This window comes from Xiphophorus hellerii, chromosome 1 (genome assembly GCF_003331165.1).
Source record: "Xiphophorus hellerii strain 12219 chromosome 1, Xiphophorus_hellerii-4.1, whole genome shotgun sequence".
NCBI classification, from domain to species: Eukaryota; Metazoa; Chordata; class Actinopteri; order Cyprinodontiformes; family Poeciliidae; genus Xiphophorus; species Xiphophorus hellerii.
In genome coordinates this window covers 30192402-30207796 of record NC_045672.1, presented here as the reverse complement: position 1 = coordinate 30207796, position 15395 = coordinate 30192402, and the positions used below count along the sequence as shown (strand labels likewise).

At 36.9% G+C, this 15395-nt stretch overlaps 2 protein-coding genes across 3 annotated transcripts; both read left to right on the top strand.

Moving 5' to 3' along the window:
- Positions 1 to 993: 993 nt before the first annotated feature.
- sarnp (SAP domain containing ribonucleoprotein) lies at positions 994 to 6071 on the top strand. Its single transcript, XM_032559851.1, has 11 exons — positions 994 to 1079; positions 2102 to 2201; positions 2587 to 2630; positions 2715 to 2785; positions 2989 to 3040; positions 3547 to 3620; positions 3856 to 3893; positions 4490 to 4515; positions 4825 to 4893; positions 5144 to 5230; positions 5314 to 6071. Exons 1-11 carry the CDS (start codon positions 1047 to 1049, stop codon positions 5353 to 5355), a joined length of 636 nt encoding a protein of 211 aa, XP_032415742.1. The 5' UTR covers positions 994 to 1046; the 3' UTR covers positions 5356 to 6071.
- Positions 6072 to 6999: 928 nt separating this feature from the next.
- On the top strand, positions 7000 to 14772 carry ccnt1 (cyclin T1). 2 transcript variants are annotated; one of them, XM_032559835.1, is made up of 9 exons: positions 7000 to 7200; positions 8074 to 8155; positions 8235 to 8363; positions 9965 to 10025; positions 10434 to 10496; positions 10599 to 10644; positions 10791 to 10954; positions 11689 to 11759; positions 11863 to 14772. In XM_032559835.1, exons 1-9 carry the CDS (start codon positions 7028 to 7030, stop codon positions 13126 to 13128), a joined length of 2055 nt encoding a protein of 684 aa, XP_032415726.1. In that variant the 5' UTR covers positions 7000 to 7027; the 3' UTR covers positions 13129 to 14772. The 2 variants fall into 2 exon arrangements, with proteins under 2 accessions (XP_032415726.1, XP_032415730.1); XM_032559839.1 differs by lacking the exons at positions 7000 to 7200; positions 9965 to 10025.
- Positions 14773 to 15395: the final 623 nt, after the last annotated feature.

Genomic DNA, 15395 nt, shown 5'->3' with positions numbered 1-15395 from the left:
TGTAGCTAGTTTTCATTTTCACTGCTAAATGAGGCAGCATTACACTGCTAAGCAAAGTTTTGTAAATGTTCTGGTAAAAAGCATTACAAAGTTATCTGTTTGCGAACCTCTTATTACAAAAAAGCGGAGATGGAAACTAATTAGAATATTTAAAATAACAGCAAGAGTCTGCACTACGACGGTGTACTAGGGGCATTTTAGAAAAAAAGGAGTAAATATCCACCAAAAAATCTTTTATAGAAAAAAATCTATGAAGTTGCTGAGTTTTAGAAGTCAAAATTTTTCTAGAGAAAACTCAGAAATGTTTTTGATTAATCTCAGCGAAAATTTGGAAATTTTCTGAGTTTCAAAAGCTGAAAATCTTTTAATCTTTTGGAGAAAAAAATGGCTACTATTTTTCCAGAAACTTTCTGAGATTAATTTGAACATTTTTTATTTCTTTTTAGAATTTTTTTTAACTTTTTGAACTCAGAAATGTCCTTGTTTTTTTCTAGAATTCTTTTTGGTTAATCTTAACCAAAAAGATTTCCAGATTTTTTTCTGGGACACTTTTGACTTTGCAAACGCAGAAATTTCCATGTATTTTTCTGGAAAATTTCTCAGCTTAATCTAACAACTTCTGATGTTTTTCTGGCAAATGTTTTGACTTTAACAATTTCAGAATATTACTGTAAGTTTATAAGGAGGAATGGACTAAAATTTCAGTAAACAAAAGGTTTCCAAAAACATTTGACCAAAATCATAAAGTCTAAAATGTCATACAATAGATTGAGACCTTCAAACGTCATGAATAAAAATTCTTAAAATGCATGAGTCATTTATTAATTCCCTTTTGTCAACAAATGGAGCTGAATGTCTAACTATTTTTGTTAAAACAAACAAATGTACAATAACTGAATCACCAGCTTTGATTTTGTGCGAAATTTATCTGCAGGGTATCAATCTTTTCAACAGGGGGCGCTGTGAGACGCTTAACGCCGTCAAGGAGCTCAGAAGGAGAGCAGCTCCAGTTTGATTGGAAGAAGTGGTACATCAACAAAAAAAAGATGGCCGAAGTGATAGAGCTGCACAAATTAAAGGTTGGTTTTGCCTTTAAATATGAATTTTATTTTTAATTGCTGGGTTTACTAGTGGAGAACAGCTGTTGGTTACCGAACAATATCCCGGAGTTACGGCTAAATAATAGTTTTAAAGAGATAAACGGATCTTCCGGGGACGAGGACTCCTACCGGTGTGTGTTCAATGAGCGGCAGCTAGCTCAGTTAGCCCGGCTGGAGACGAATAAATGTACAAGTACATTGATTTAAATTAATCTGTAACAAAATACGCAACATTTTTCTTGGAGTCTAAACAATTAAACTCAGAGATAAACATCAGTACTAATAAATATTCTGCCGATCTCGATCTATTCATAAGAATACAAGTCCACGCATTTTCAAAAATACACTCCAATTTATTTAAACCGCTTCCGAAATATCAAGTATCTATCTATCTATCTATCTATCTATCTATCTATCTATCTATCTATCTATCTATCTATCTATCTATAACATTTCTGGCATATTTAAGAGTGTTTGTGATTCAAAACTTCAATTTTTGCAGGTTTATATAGTTTTTCTATAAGGTTTGTTAGAATCACAATACATTTTTATATTAGATGGCTCAAGGTAGAGTTTGTTCTCATATTTTACCAACTCATCTCAGCCTGATTGTGTTTCAAGCTTGCAAAGAACACATATATTTAAACATTGTGTATTATAATATGTTTTTTGTGTAAAAGTATTTTTGATCAGTTATGGAGATTTTAAAACAGGCAAAAATCTCTCCTATAACTTACTTACAGTGGATAAGAAAGACTGTTATTACCAGGTCAATATGAATAGTAATTTATTGGATTGATGTAATAGGGGTGGTTGTAAAAATAAGTTTATTTTTCTACCCACTCCTTTGAACGATTAAATATACTTTACCACTGCGCTTCTTTTGCTTGCTTTTGTTTACCATTAATTTTTTTATATATAACTTTCTTTTTCTTTCATTACACTACGAACAATAAAGACCAGGGGAAATGTAACAGGTTGTGTTTGTTTGTGCTGTGCAGCTTGCTGAACTGAGGCAGGAGTGTGAAGCCCGAGGTCTGGAGACCAAGGGGAACAAAGGAGACCTGATCGCCCGACTCCAGGCCTACCTGGAGGAGCACGGTGAGGCTCAGTGCTGCTCAAACACCTAGATTTCCCACCTGCAAAGGTGTTTACTGGGTTACAACTAGAAAACATGGCTTTGCAATACTACTATTCAATTTTTCGAGGGGTGAGTTACAGTAAATCTCATGTGATGTAAGATTATATAAAACATTTTGTTTGTTACTCATAGAAAAATTAAGATTCACCTTAAGTAAGATAAGTTTACAACTCAAATGTAAGAGACACAATATCTACCAGATTAACAGTAAGAGTTACTACTTACTGTACAAATACTTATTTTAATTTGTATTTCCTGTCTTCTATGGTATCCCATCACTAAAACTTGCTAATATTCCTGCTTCTTTGTGTTGGAAATATTTTTCTTTCACATTTTGAACAACAGAAGATGATGTGGATGTCGATGATGTGCTGGCTGAGGATTCTGTGGTAAAAGAACTGCTCCTTTACTTCACATTTCATACTACTGTGGTGTAAGTTTGTGAAATATTAAGGTTCGTATTTTATTTTCAGGACTTCGGTAAAGTGGAGAGCTCCGACACCATTAAAGTGGATAATGGTTCTGAAGTGATTGAGAGTGAGCCGTAAGTGTTTCTTAAATCTGTTGGCAATGTTCATTTGATTCTGGTTTCCTTCTTTTCCAAAGGTTCAAACAAAATGGCTTTTATTACCTTTGCCTTCTACGATAAGGAAGAAACATGTCGTTTTATTTGTAATATATTATAATTTTTTATTAAAACTTTCTTGAAAACATGCTTTTTTAGTAATTCTAATTTATTTTTTTCAGGCCTGCTGAGAAGAAGGTGGTGAAAATAAGCCCTCCCTTATCTGCCAGCGAAGTACGTCTGACTTGTTTTCTCCTAAAGTAGATCAATATTTCCTTTTCTTTTTCATTTTTGAAATTAGACACCCCTTTTTTCCATAAGTGAACATATGCTACTGATAGACTCTGTCCAACTGACTAAATATTACAGTAACATGGAAAAATGCAAGTTTATAATATTTTGAATATGCAGAGCATCTGGAAAGTATTCACAGTGGTTCACTTTTTCCATATTTTGTTACATTACAACCTAATTCCAAACTGCATTGAATTAATCTCGTTCCTCAAAATTCTACACACTAATTATGACAATGTGGAAACATTTTGTTGAGTGTTACTGCACCTAAACAGTCCTATGAAATATGAATGTCTCATTGGACTAGGTTGACATATTCTCCTGACTGGCACTTCCAGTTGTTTAATTTCCTGTAGCTTTATTTCAGCTCGTTTGCATGTCACAGTGAAACCTTCAGTGAAAGAGAGAAAACTAAATGTGTTTAATATCTACTGTTTTTTGAGCAGAGACTACAGAAAAGAGCTGAGCGTTTCAACCTTCCAGCATCAGCCGAGAGCAAGAAGGCCTTACGTGCAGCAAGGTTGACCTCTGATTCACCTTGTTCTTCTTTTCTGTCATTTCTTTCACAAGACAAAGTGTTGGGATTTTGGAAAATTTAAAATAAATGACAGGAACAAACAATTACATCTGAGATTCTTGAGATGATGTTGTTGCATTAAACTTGCTGAGCATCTAAATTGTCTAAAGGTCACAGCATTGTTTGTATTTGTAAGGAAGGAAACTGTTGATCCTTTATGTCCGTTGTTTTCCTGCAGGTTTGGAGCGCCCTCCGATTCTTCAAGCCCCTCTCCAGGTACGTCATCGTCCTCACCAGTAGCTTAACGCGTAGAAAACACTAAAACTGTTTTCTTTACTCAGGATTTATTATATTTAAACCAAACTGAACTTTTTTGTGCTAACAGTGTTTCAGCTGATAAAAGCAGTAGCTTAAGATCTTTTAGAAACAGAACAGCATCACCTTCAGTTCTCCTCATCTTATTCATAGAGTATTAATTCACAGCAGATGTCATCTAAAGGCAATCTCTAAGATAAACAAGTCCGAGAATCCCATTCCGTCCAGAACCTGATGGGATCTAATATTGAAATTACTGAAGAGATTTGGTTTGTTTTAATTTTTCAGTATTGATGTTTCATCATCATAGATAATCTTGTTATGGTTGAAGTGTTATGTGATATTAGGTGATTATTTCACAACCCCTTTTAAACATTTCCTCAGTGTTTTCTATAAAACTGGAAAAGCGGCTGATGTTGAGTCTCTTCATTGGTTTAATGAGAGTTTTGATGAACCTCTTTGTCTCATTTTCCTGAATCCAGAAGCTAAAAGCTGTGAGTTCAGAGTTTAATGGAGGCAAATGATTATTTTCTTTCTTCTTCTTGTCTTGTGAACAGGGGTTGTGGCAAACAGCAAAGCTGGCGTGAGTTTTTCAGAAATTACTCTTTCTTTTTAAACTAGTTCTTTCTTTTGTATTTCTTTGTTTCTTTCTCTTTCTTTCCTTCCTTCTTTCACCCTTTCTTTCTACTTTCCTCTTTATTTCTTTTGCTCTTTCTTTCCTTCATTTACTTTATCTTCTTTAATTTCCTTTTATTACTTCTCTTAGTTATTTTCTCTTTCTTCCTTCCATTCTTTCTTTCTTGGCCTCTGTCTTTCTTTCTCTCTTTCTTTTTCTTTCTCTCCCTCTTTTCCTCCAGCTGCTGCCATTTGTCTGACCGTTTGTGTGTTTCAGGTGAGCGTTGACGTCCTGAAGAAACGAGCGGAAAGATTCGGCATGAACGTCTCATCAGTTTCACAGAAGGTGACAAACTTTGTTCCTAAACTTATTTTCTTCCAAACTTCTCTGGGTTTGGCATTTTCAGTGGATCTGAAAGTTTACTCACCTCTGTTCAATGTGACATTTATCCGTGATTGTTTAAGAGAATCTGTTGGATAATATGACATCAAAAATGTAAAAACAAAAACTTTAATAACCGGATTATCTCACAGTTTTACTCATTCACAACATTCAGTCTATTTGGGTTTCACAGCTTTTCGTTGTTTTTATTCAGATTGTGGAAGATGAAAAGCTGAAAAAGAGAAAGGAGAGGTTTGGGATCTTAACAAGCGCTCCGTTGGCTGGAGGAGACGATGTCGAGGTAACGTCCATGTTTCACTCATCATTAGAAATCACTAATTCAGCTTCTTAATAATGCTTCTGCTTGTTTGCTTTTTTCTGCAGGCAAAGAAAATGAAACGTGCGGAAAGATTCGGAAAAGTTTAAAAAAATGTTTGTTTTTGTAGTGGATTTTTTTTGTTGTTGTTTTTTTAAAGGCTGTTCAACAGACTTTTGGGGATAAAATAATCAGTAACTGGATTTTTGTTAATCAAAAGTACACTTAAATAAAGGATCATATCTGAGGGTTAGACTGTTTTCCCGGGAGCCTAAAAGCTCCATATTTATCTGTTTCTACTTCTTATGAAAACTTACAAGAACAGACCAACTTTCTGACTTTTTTTTAAAAATTAGCTTCAATAATGATGGAGCAATAAACATTTTATTTCCTACAGCTACTTCATACCCCAATAATAAACAATACTGCTGCCTAGCAACCTGGATGATGACAGGAGATATATCAAGCATTTACTGTGCAGCCTTGGCTCTGTTAAAAGTCGATTTCTGTCTGTTTGAGGTAAATTAAGGTGTTGTACTTTATGACATCAATGTAGCTGAATTACAACTTAAATCAAAACAGACATTCAAATGTTTTGGGGGTTTTTTTGTTCATTGCTGGAAAAATTTCATTTTTCTATTTGTTTGGGAAACCAGATATTTCCTTGAACTTTTTTTTATTTGAATTTATTTGTACTTTTGATTCAACACACAGCCTTTTAATTTGTTGTTATCCTTTTGAGGGATACCATCATAATACTGCTTCAGGTTATCTGTCCATTTTATAACGTTTTGAAATTTAAAATAAATTGTTTTCAATTTTTTGACTCCTGTCTGTCGTGTTTCTTGTTCTTTTCTGTATGAATTGCTAAATACTGGTAAAATTGCCATTTAGATTTATGAAGTACCATAAATCTAAATGGCAAAAGATCTGAAACATTTGCATGTTAAAAAAAAACCCTAATTGATATTACTCTGTGAAACACTAATTGCCTGTTTTTTATGATGAGTTGCTGATGCGCTCTTGGAATAAATTTGACGGTTTAGACATGGTTCTGTGTTTTATCCATGGAGAAATGTGGATAACACTTCTTACTGGTGTTTACTGAAGTTCCAATACATTAAAAGATATTTATTTTTAAGCCGTGAAAGAACAGGAAACTGAACAAAATAAAATGTGATTGATGTTGTTAATCCTTGATTTAACAGGATGGTACATTATATTTTAAAATAGGGCCAGGATGGAAATAATTTGAAAACTGTATTTACTCTGACTATCTTAATTTGATATTTAAATATTTCAATTATGTAAATTATTTTTAAAGGAACATTTTGGAGAGCAATTACTTTTATAGCACTGCATTTTAAATTTTAAATGCAGGAAGAGATGTAAATAGGTGCTGGTACACCTTACTGCTAAAGGTAAATGGAAGCCTGAATATTCATACAAACAAAAACAAATCTAAAAGACTACAAGAAACGAGACAAAACTAACGGATGTGTAAATTGCATCAAACTTTTAAGTACTTTTAACAAGATAAATATGTATTTTTATACAGCTGGACATGAAATAAAGACGCACCTTTAAATTAAGCACATAATGCTTTCGTCGTTTATTTTAGCCAGAACCTTGAAAGTTTCTGTGCCGTGTTCTTGTGCTTTGCTGGAATGTAACTGAGTTTTGGAGACACCTGCTGTTCGTCGGCGGAACTGCACCGCTCCCTGGTGTGTGACGTATGTTCCTGTGACGCGAAGAAATTTTAAACTCTCGTCCTTCTCAGTGATGGCGGCTTCGTTTCGTTCGCTCCCTTCAAGCTGCAACAACAAATGGTACTACACCCGACAGCAGATCGACAACAGCCCGTCTCGGCAAGCTGGACTTGATCCCGACAAGGAGCTGTCCTACAGACAACAGGCAGCGAACCTCCTCCAGGACATGGGGCAGCGGCTCAATGTGTATCTTTTGTCGTGGTGCGTCGAACATTAGCATTAGCTCGTCGGCTAGCAAAGTTTAGCTTCTCTCGAAGCCGGCTCGATCGAGAGCGTGGTCGCTTTATGTTGTTGTTGTGGTTTGGACGAGGCCTTGTAGATGTTTTAAGTATATTAATAGCTGGTTAGCGCATTTGTTGCTGACTGTAGTACATTATGGCTTATTTATTCTCTTCGACGGCAGGCTTACATGCTAACCGCAGCCGACAGGGCCTCTGTGGTTCACAGGCCTTATAAACGTTAGCATTAGCTTTGTCTGTTTAGTGAAACTGTTTAGGACGGAAAACAACGGAGCCAAGCTGCTTAATGTGACTGTAAACATCATATTTAGAGTGTCTAAAACAACGTAGTAGTTAAAGGCAACATTTGGTGTATTGTTTATATAAAATGCTTCTTCCGGCAACTCACTTGATGTTTACAGTGCCTATATAAAGTAATCACCTCCTTGCATGTTTTACCCCTTTTATTCCGTTGCAAATCAGTCATGATCAATAACATTTTTGTCATAAAAATACAAACTCCTTTAATGTCACAGGGGAAACTGATTTATGTAACATAAATATGTAACATAGAAGAGGTGATTCGTCTTCTTCAAAGTGACTGACCTAATTCAGCAAAGACCCATCCATTTGGTGCCAGTAGACTCTCAATGAGTGGAATGGAGATCATCTCAGTGTAGTGACTGTGTTTCAGATGATTGTAGTATAAATTCATAGGGGAATCCTTTGACCCAATAAAGAAAAACAGGCTGATGGTAATAAACCTAAAGAGAGGTGATTTTTATTTTTTCTGTGTTTGCATTCTTTTGCTTTTCTGTTGTCCTTAACCGTCCTGTCTTAGATCCCAACTAACTATTAATACAGCTATTGTGTACATGCATCGGTTCTACATGGTCCAATCATTTACAAGGTTTCACAGAAATGTAAGTATTTGTTTTCTTTTCGCTCTTGCCGGCTTTTAGCTGGACGTTGACGAGCCTAAGAGTTGTTCCTGTCCTTCAGGTCATCTCTCCGGCCGCTCTTTTCCTCGCAGCGAAGGTTGAGGAGCAGCCCCGAAAGTTGGAACACGTAATCAAGGTGGCGCATGCATGTCTAAACCCTCAGGACCCCTCGCCGGACATCCGCAGCGATGTAAGTACTGGGTGTCCATGCAGACAGTCCGTACCACCACAAAACAGAGTTTGTGAAGATATTTGATGCATTTCCACACCAAAAGCCTTTTTTCCCCTTTACTGTAATTTCCGGACTATAGCACAACTATTTTCACATGTTTTGAACACTGATTTGTGGTTTTTACCAACGGGTTTTGAAAAGTTATGACGAAGACGCCGCCGACTCAAGATTGTTATGGCTACACTAAATAAGAAAAAACACAAAGGAAAACAAAGGCAATCTATTTGATTCTCTCTCTGACATCCAGAGTAGGAAGGGAAGAGACATTTTCTATATTTCTACTCTTTTTGGCAAGCGATTTAACAAAATTTAATTGTTTAAAAGTCAAATACACTTATATTTAGTTTATGGAAAAAGCACCAGCTGCCAAATAAACAAAAGTAACCAATTTCATTTTGTTTTGGATGTACGTTCAGAAAATTTTTCCCGTCGTTTTGTTAATAAAGGGGTAAAATAAAAAGTCAAATAATCATAAACATTTTTCAAAAACTCGAGAGAACGACACGTGGACACATGGCCTATTCAGGTAATTCTTTTATATTCAGGTGCACTCAATAGTCCAGAAATTACAGTAAGTGTGTCTAGGCCTGTGGCAATAACACATTTTGCTAAATAATAAATTGTAGTAGAAGTTATGGTGATAAATGATAGTATTGCTGTTTAGAGACAATTTTCAAGTTACTTAATGGAAATGGCAAATAAAAATGCAGTAATGGTAAGGCAAGAACAAAATCAAAGATCCATAAACTTTAAATTCTAATAAATGTTTAACAGTAGAATTATAAGACATTTTATACATCTAAAATATATAAATAAAATAGAAATAACAAATAAAATGAATTATTAATGTCTAGTTGAGACCAAAACACCAGATTGAAAACTTTTATCATCCAGTTTTTGGTAGAAAGAGAGACAAGAGAAAAATGATGAATTGTGCAAATGGAAACTGAGCAAATTTAACTTTTTCACGCAGTTAACTTATTTATTGCTTATTGTGAGAGACTATGTGTGTCCACAGAAATAATGGGGCATGAAGCTTTTTTTTCTCTTTTATAATTTCAACCACTTCATTTTGCAGTTTCTGACTTTTTATGATTCTTATATCTAATGCCTCCAAAAAACAATTTTGTATTTCAATTTATGCAACTTCTGCCTTTCAAATACAGGGGTTGTAAGTGTGAACTTTTGTTTTTAGAAGATTGGGCATTGTTGAGCCGGATAACGGTTCGGTGGCTTGATATGTGGGTTGAGAGAGAAGTGTCAGTTGTCCAGGTATTGTGATGTCTAGCGGTTGTAAAACAAGAGCATCTGTTTGTGCTCTGTGGTGTTAATCGTGTCGTCTGCAAGGCGTCCTCAGCATAACGGGAAAGACGGGTTTTGCGACAGAAGGGGAATCATATTTTATTAGCACTATTCGCCCGATCCACAATTTAACTTAAAGGACAGGCTTTCAGACCAACAGACGAACATTTAAAAGCCACAGAGCATGTTCGGTAGCTCTTGTTTGACAACGATTAGAGGCCTCCCAGTGAGTAACGTGCCTGTCCTCTCAACCTCAGGCTTACCTGCAACAAGCCCAAGACCTGGTCATTCTTGAGAGCATAATTCTCCAGACCCTGGGTAAGTTTAGAAGGAAAAAAAAAACTGGGTCCCTTTTGTTTCCCTACCAGAAACGTGTGTAGTTTGTAAAGCTAACCTGCTTTTAACTTTTATTCACAGAAATGCCAAATGTGGTTATCAGCATTGGAAAGTTTCACCATATCACTGTTAAATGACTTAAACCAGCTCTTCTTTTCTCTCATTGTCACATGGAAAGCCGTTTTTTTTTTTTTTTTATCACATTTACTGTAAATTTCAGCTTTGAGTTTGGATTAATAAAACCAATTTTCTGATTTTTCAGGGACTTTAATGTTACGTTTCCCGTGGCAACCGGATTTAATGAAGCCTAAACGGTTCATATGTTCATGCTGATATTCCGTGTTCAGTTTTCTAAAGTCTGCTGCCTTTTTTGTCCCCTTTTCATTTCAGCGTTTGAGATCACAATTGATCATCCTCACACTCATGTGGTGAAATGCACCCAGCTGGTCAGAGGTGAGTATCGCACCTGAACGCCTACATGCTGGCAGGAGAACTTAGTTTCTGCTTTAAGTTTATTTTTCAGGCTCTTAAGTTTATTTTGTTCTGGTTTTCCAGCCAGTAAGGATCTGGCCCAAACATCTTACTTCATGGCAACCAACAGGTATACACCCAGTTAAATGATGTTATAGGAAGACAGTGTAGATCTGTTCCATGTTGTTTGACTTTCAGCCTGTTTTTAACCAAAATTTTAATCTTCTGATTTCTTTCCTTTTTTTGTCCCCCTGCTGTATTTTTAATGTGACCCAGCCTGCATTTGACCACGTTCTGCCTGCAGTATAGTCCACCTGTTGTCGCCTGTGTCTGCATCCATCTGGCCTGCAAATGGTCCAACTGGGAAATCCCCGTCTCTACGGACGGGAAACACTGGTGGGAGTATGTGGATCCCACAGTCACCCTGGAGCTGTTAGACGGTACGTCTTGGATTTTATCCTGTCGTTCTGTTTAAGGTGACATAATGGTCAGATTTAGCTTAAAGATAAATAAATGTTACTTTCTGTCCCTGAAGTGGCTTTTATGGAAGCGTATGCCATGACACAAAGGAAAGCTCAACATAAAGTCATAATTACACGTTTTAAACTCATATATACGATCTTAATTAAATGAGTTTTAAAGTCATTAAGAGAAAAAATTTTTTAATTTATGAGTTTTAAAGTTTTAAATTGTGCATTTTTAAATTGTTTTAAAGTTGTAATTGAGTCATAATTGTGAGTTTTAAACATAATTACGACTTTTAAAGTCATTGAGTTTTAATGTCATAATTTCAAGAAAAAAAAGTTTTGATTTCTTGTCTTAAAGTCATAACTGTGGGTTTCAAAGTCATAATTACAAGTTTCATGTGTAACGCCTGTACAGTTTAAAATTAAAACCGTTAAAACTTTAATTACAACTTATTTATAAGAATAAAAATCATAATTTTGAGTTCTGAAGTAATGATTACAAGAATAAAATCTGCATTTACTTGTTTTATACTTGTAGTTATTTGTTTTATAGTCATAATTACAAGTGTGTGTAGCGCCTGTCCACTTTTGTAGTTACAACTTTAAGTTACAAGTTCCTGTTGGCCTTTTGTTTATTTTTCTTTCATGGCAGAAATGGGCTTCCATAATGTTTTGAGCGATTTCTGAACTTTTAAATATTTTTGCAGAACTCACCCACGAGTTTCTTCAGATCCTGGAGAAAACACCCAGTCGGCTCAAGCGAATTCGAAACTGGAAGGTGCGTTCATCTTTTAACAAAAACAGACTTTTGTCGTAATTTTGAGATTCTAACATTTGGTTTATGATTTTCTAATATATTTCTGTCTCTTCTCCTCTCCCAGGCCGGAGGTCAAACTCCAAAAGCCAAGCCAAAGGTGCAGGAGGACGGAGACCAAAGAGACACCATGATCAGCATGATCTCTATGGTGTCATCAGAAAGCACCGTGGCGGGCCTGATGAGCCTCTCGGCGCCGCCGTCCGGCTCCTCCTCCTCGGGGGGAGACAAGGAGCGGGTGGTGCCGGGCAGCGCTGCCACGTGGAGCGGAAAGGGCGTGGTCGGCGGCGAGCAGCCAGCGGCCAACCACGAGGTCCACGCCCCGGCCAAGGTGTCGCTGAGCGAATACCGGGCCAAGAACGCTGACGTCCTGGCCGCCCAGAAAAGGAAGCTGGAGAACATGGAGGCCAGTGTGAAGAGGGACTACGCCAACGCAGCGCAGGCTCTCATTGGCCAGCAGAAGAAGCATCATCACCAGCAGTCCAGCTCCTCCTCGTCCTCCGACGTTTCTAACCCCTCGCCCATCATCCTCAAAATTCCCGTGGACAGGGAGCGGCCCGACAAACATTTGAAAATGCGTTTCCCGGTGCCCGCAGGCGGTGGCGGTGGCGGTGGCCATGGCGACAGAGGTCAGGATCCGGACATCAAAGTGAAAATACGGGTGCCAGAGAAGCCGAGGGGGGGTTCGGGAGAGGAGGGAAAAAGCCGAGAGAAGCACAGGGAGCGCTCCAACCACCACCACCATCATCAGCAGCATCATCATCATCAGCAGCACCACCACCATTCCTCCTCCAGCAGCGCCTCGCTGTCCTCCTCACACAAACACTCGTCCAGCACCGGCGGCTCGCTGGGCAGCAACAAAAAAGTCCCGAGCGACCCGTCCAGGTCCAGTTCCTCGTCTTCGTCCAGCTCCCGAAAGAGGACGCATTCCCAGGACCCGCATGCCGCCTCCGCCGCCAAGGCCAGCAAGACCTCCAGGAACGCCTACCAGCTGCCCTCCCTGTCTTCCGGACAAACCCTGGGTTCAGACGTCCTGCCACCGCTGGGCCTCTCCCACCACCAGGGAGCATTCTCGCACTCCAAAGGCGACAAGATGGACACTAACGGGCACGGTGCGGCGGACGGCGCTCAGTCCAACGAGTACCAGGACACTTTTGAGATGCTGAACTCGCTGCTGAGCGCGCAGGGCGTGCAGCCGTCGCAGCCGTCCATGTACGACTATCGATCCCAATACGCGGACTACCGGTTCCCCGGCGGTTCCAGGGGTGCCAACCCCAGACCGCCGCCCCTGCCCTCAGAACCGCCTCCCCCTCTGCCGCCACTACCCAAATGATCCTCTGGTCATTTATGTAGATTTTACTTGAAATCACAAGCGTCCATCTTATGTAAAGTGTTGTAAAAAATAAATAAATAAATTAGCTTTTTTTAATTAAATTCACCCAACTTTTTTTTTTTAATGTAAGTTTCTATGACGGAGTATTAGGGCCACGCTAAGAAAATAAATACAATTATGAGAATAAAGTCTAAATAAAGCAAGAATAGTCATAATATCACAAGAATAAAGTTGTAGGAGAATAAAGTCAATTTTATGACTTTTTTCTTGTAATGCCGTCTTTGTCTCAAAATATTATGACTATTCTCATATAATTAGGACATTTTATCGTATTATTGCGACTTTATTGTCATACAACTTAAATTTTGTAAAACTGACCTTTTCTGAATATTTCAATTTTTTTCTCAGTTTTGTAACTTTATTTTTGTAATATTCTGACTTTTTTTTTCCTCAAAATATGATTTTACTCTCATACAACTTTGTCATAACATTATGATCATATTCTCATAATTTCATGACTTTATTCTTGTAATTGTATTTTTCCTTAGCGTGGTCCTGACGCTCCTCAGCAAGTTTCAGGGTGACAGCAGAGAAATGTAATAATACGGTTAGAAGTTTCACATAATGAATCTTAAAGCCTCGCAAAGAACAAAAGATTTTCTTCTTCTGCTCAATTCTGACGATGGGGATTTATGTTAATGAAATTCAAACTGCCATCAGATATCTTTTACCCCCTTTTTGTACTGTTTTTATAGTGTGTTATTTATTGAGTGCTTTTTTTAAAAAAAAAAAACATTAAGTCGACCTTTAAGGTTCCCTCCTTTCTGTCTGCACAGGGAGAGATGTTTTCATTAAGACTGTACAGTTTGAGAGTGCATGTCAACAAAGCCATGTTTTTACATATTTTTTTTTATTTTTATTTTTCAAGGTAAAAAAGAAAAAAAACCTCCTGCCTCCATAACTAGTGGCTGTTTTATTTGGGTTACTTGTATGAAGATTGTATTGTGGAATCTTTCTCTCTATTTTGTTACTGAAAATTACAGGAAAAAAAAAAGAAATGTAAAGTAATGAAGCTTGTACTCCTTTAGATTTTAAGTGTTGCAGTCATTGTTTTAAATGGTTGTAAAATGTTCATATTCAGTTACACTAGCTTCATGCAGTGGGAAAGGTTTAATCATATCTACCCAGTACAGTGGTTATGAAGGACAGACATGTAATCTCGCCTTTGATGGTTCTGATTTTAGGTTGTTTGATTGTGTAATCCCTCATGTTAACACTGTTCTGTTTTAATCATGTTAAAATTGGTTTTACACATGCAAATGTTCTTCATATTTAGCTTTTTTTATTTTTATTAATCCATCCAAAAATGACCACTCTTTAAAAAGTTTTTGCACGTCCTCTATAATTACAGCACCTCCATCCCACAGTTTTGAACATGTAGTCCCAAAAAGAATGTTTAAATTTTATGCTTGAGCAAATTAGCAAATGTTCTATTTGTTGGCTGTACATTTCATACACTCAAAGCTTTATATGGGTTTGATTGTGTAATATTTCTGCTCTTAACCTGCTCTCTTTTTGTTTTTAATCAGTTTTTATGTAAAAAAAAAAAAAAATGCTTAAAGCAGATTATGGTAATGCAGTACAGCAAGTTAGCCATATAGTTTTATTTAATTCCCCTCATAAATGATAAATATGTCAGAAAAGAGGCTTTCTTTTCTTTAGGCTTTTAGTTGTAACAGGGAAATGGTGAATGCACTGAATATTTATCTTTGTAGGTGAGCCTACAATGAAATCGACAAAGTGTTACATGTATAATGGTAAAGCTACTAGAGTAGATTTCCAAAACAAATTATCTAATTGGGACAAATGTTTCAGTTGAAGTATTAACATGCTGTGAGAAAATGACTCATTTTTATACTAAGACCATATATATAAGGTGAATGGAAGACACTCATGCAACCTAACAATGCAAAAATCACATTTACAATAATTTCATGTTTCATTTCTTGGTGTTTTTATTGACACTCAGGTCTGAAAATAAAGAAATTGGATTTTTTTTTTTTTCATTTAATAAGTTATATGTGAACAATGTTTTTTGATAAAATGTGGTTGCTTTATTCCGGAAGTCAATAAATATTTTAAGAAAAAGGGATTTGGACTTTTAATTTCTGTTTATTGGGCGTGTTGGAAAGCGAGTTGTTTCTAGTTTGAGTGGCGACTTGATTAGCCAATCATGAGCCTTACATTTGGTTCTAACCAATCAGCGT

Bases quoted from the DNA above. Each gene is read 5' to 3' on its own strand.
- sarnp (XM_032559851.1), top strand. From the start codon at position 1,047: ATGGCCGAAGTGATAGAGCTGCACAAATTAAAG. The intron at 1,080-2,101 runs GTTGGTTTTGCC...TGTGCTGTGCAG, and splicing joins TAGAGCTGCACAAATTAAAG to CTTGCTGAACTGAGGCAGGA. The intron at 3,621-3,855 runs GTTGACCTCTGA...GTTTTCCTGCAG, and splicing joins AAGGCCTTACGTGCAGCAAG to GTTTGGAGCGCCCTCCGATT.
- ccnt1 (XM_032559835.1), top strand. From the start codon at position 7,028: ATGGCGGCTTCGTTTCGTTCGCTCCCTTCAAGCTGCAACAACAAATGG. The intron at 10,645-10,790 runs GTATACACCCAG...AATGTGACCCAG, and splicing joins TACTTCATGGCAACCAACAG to CCTGCATTTGACCACGTTCT. The intron at 10,955-11,688 runs GTACGTCTTGGA...ATATTTTTGCAG, and splicing joins CACCCTGGAGCTGTTAGACG to AACTCACCCACGAGTTTCTT.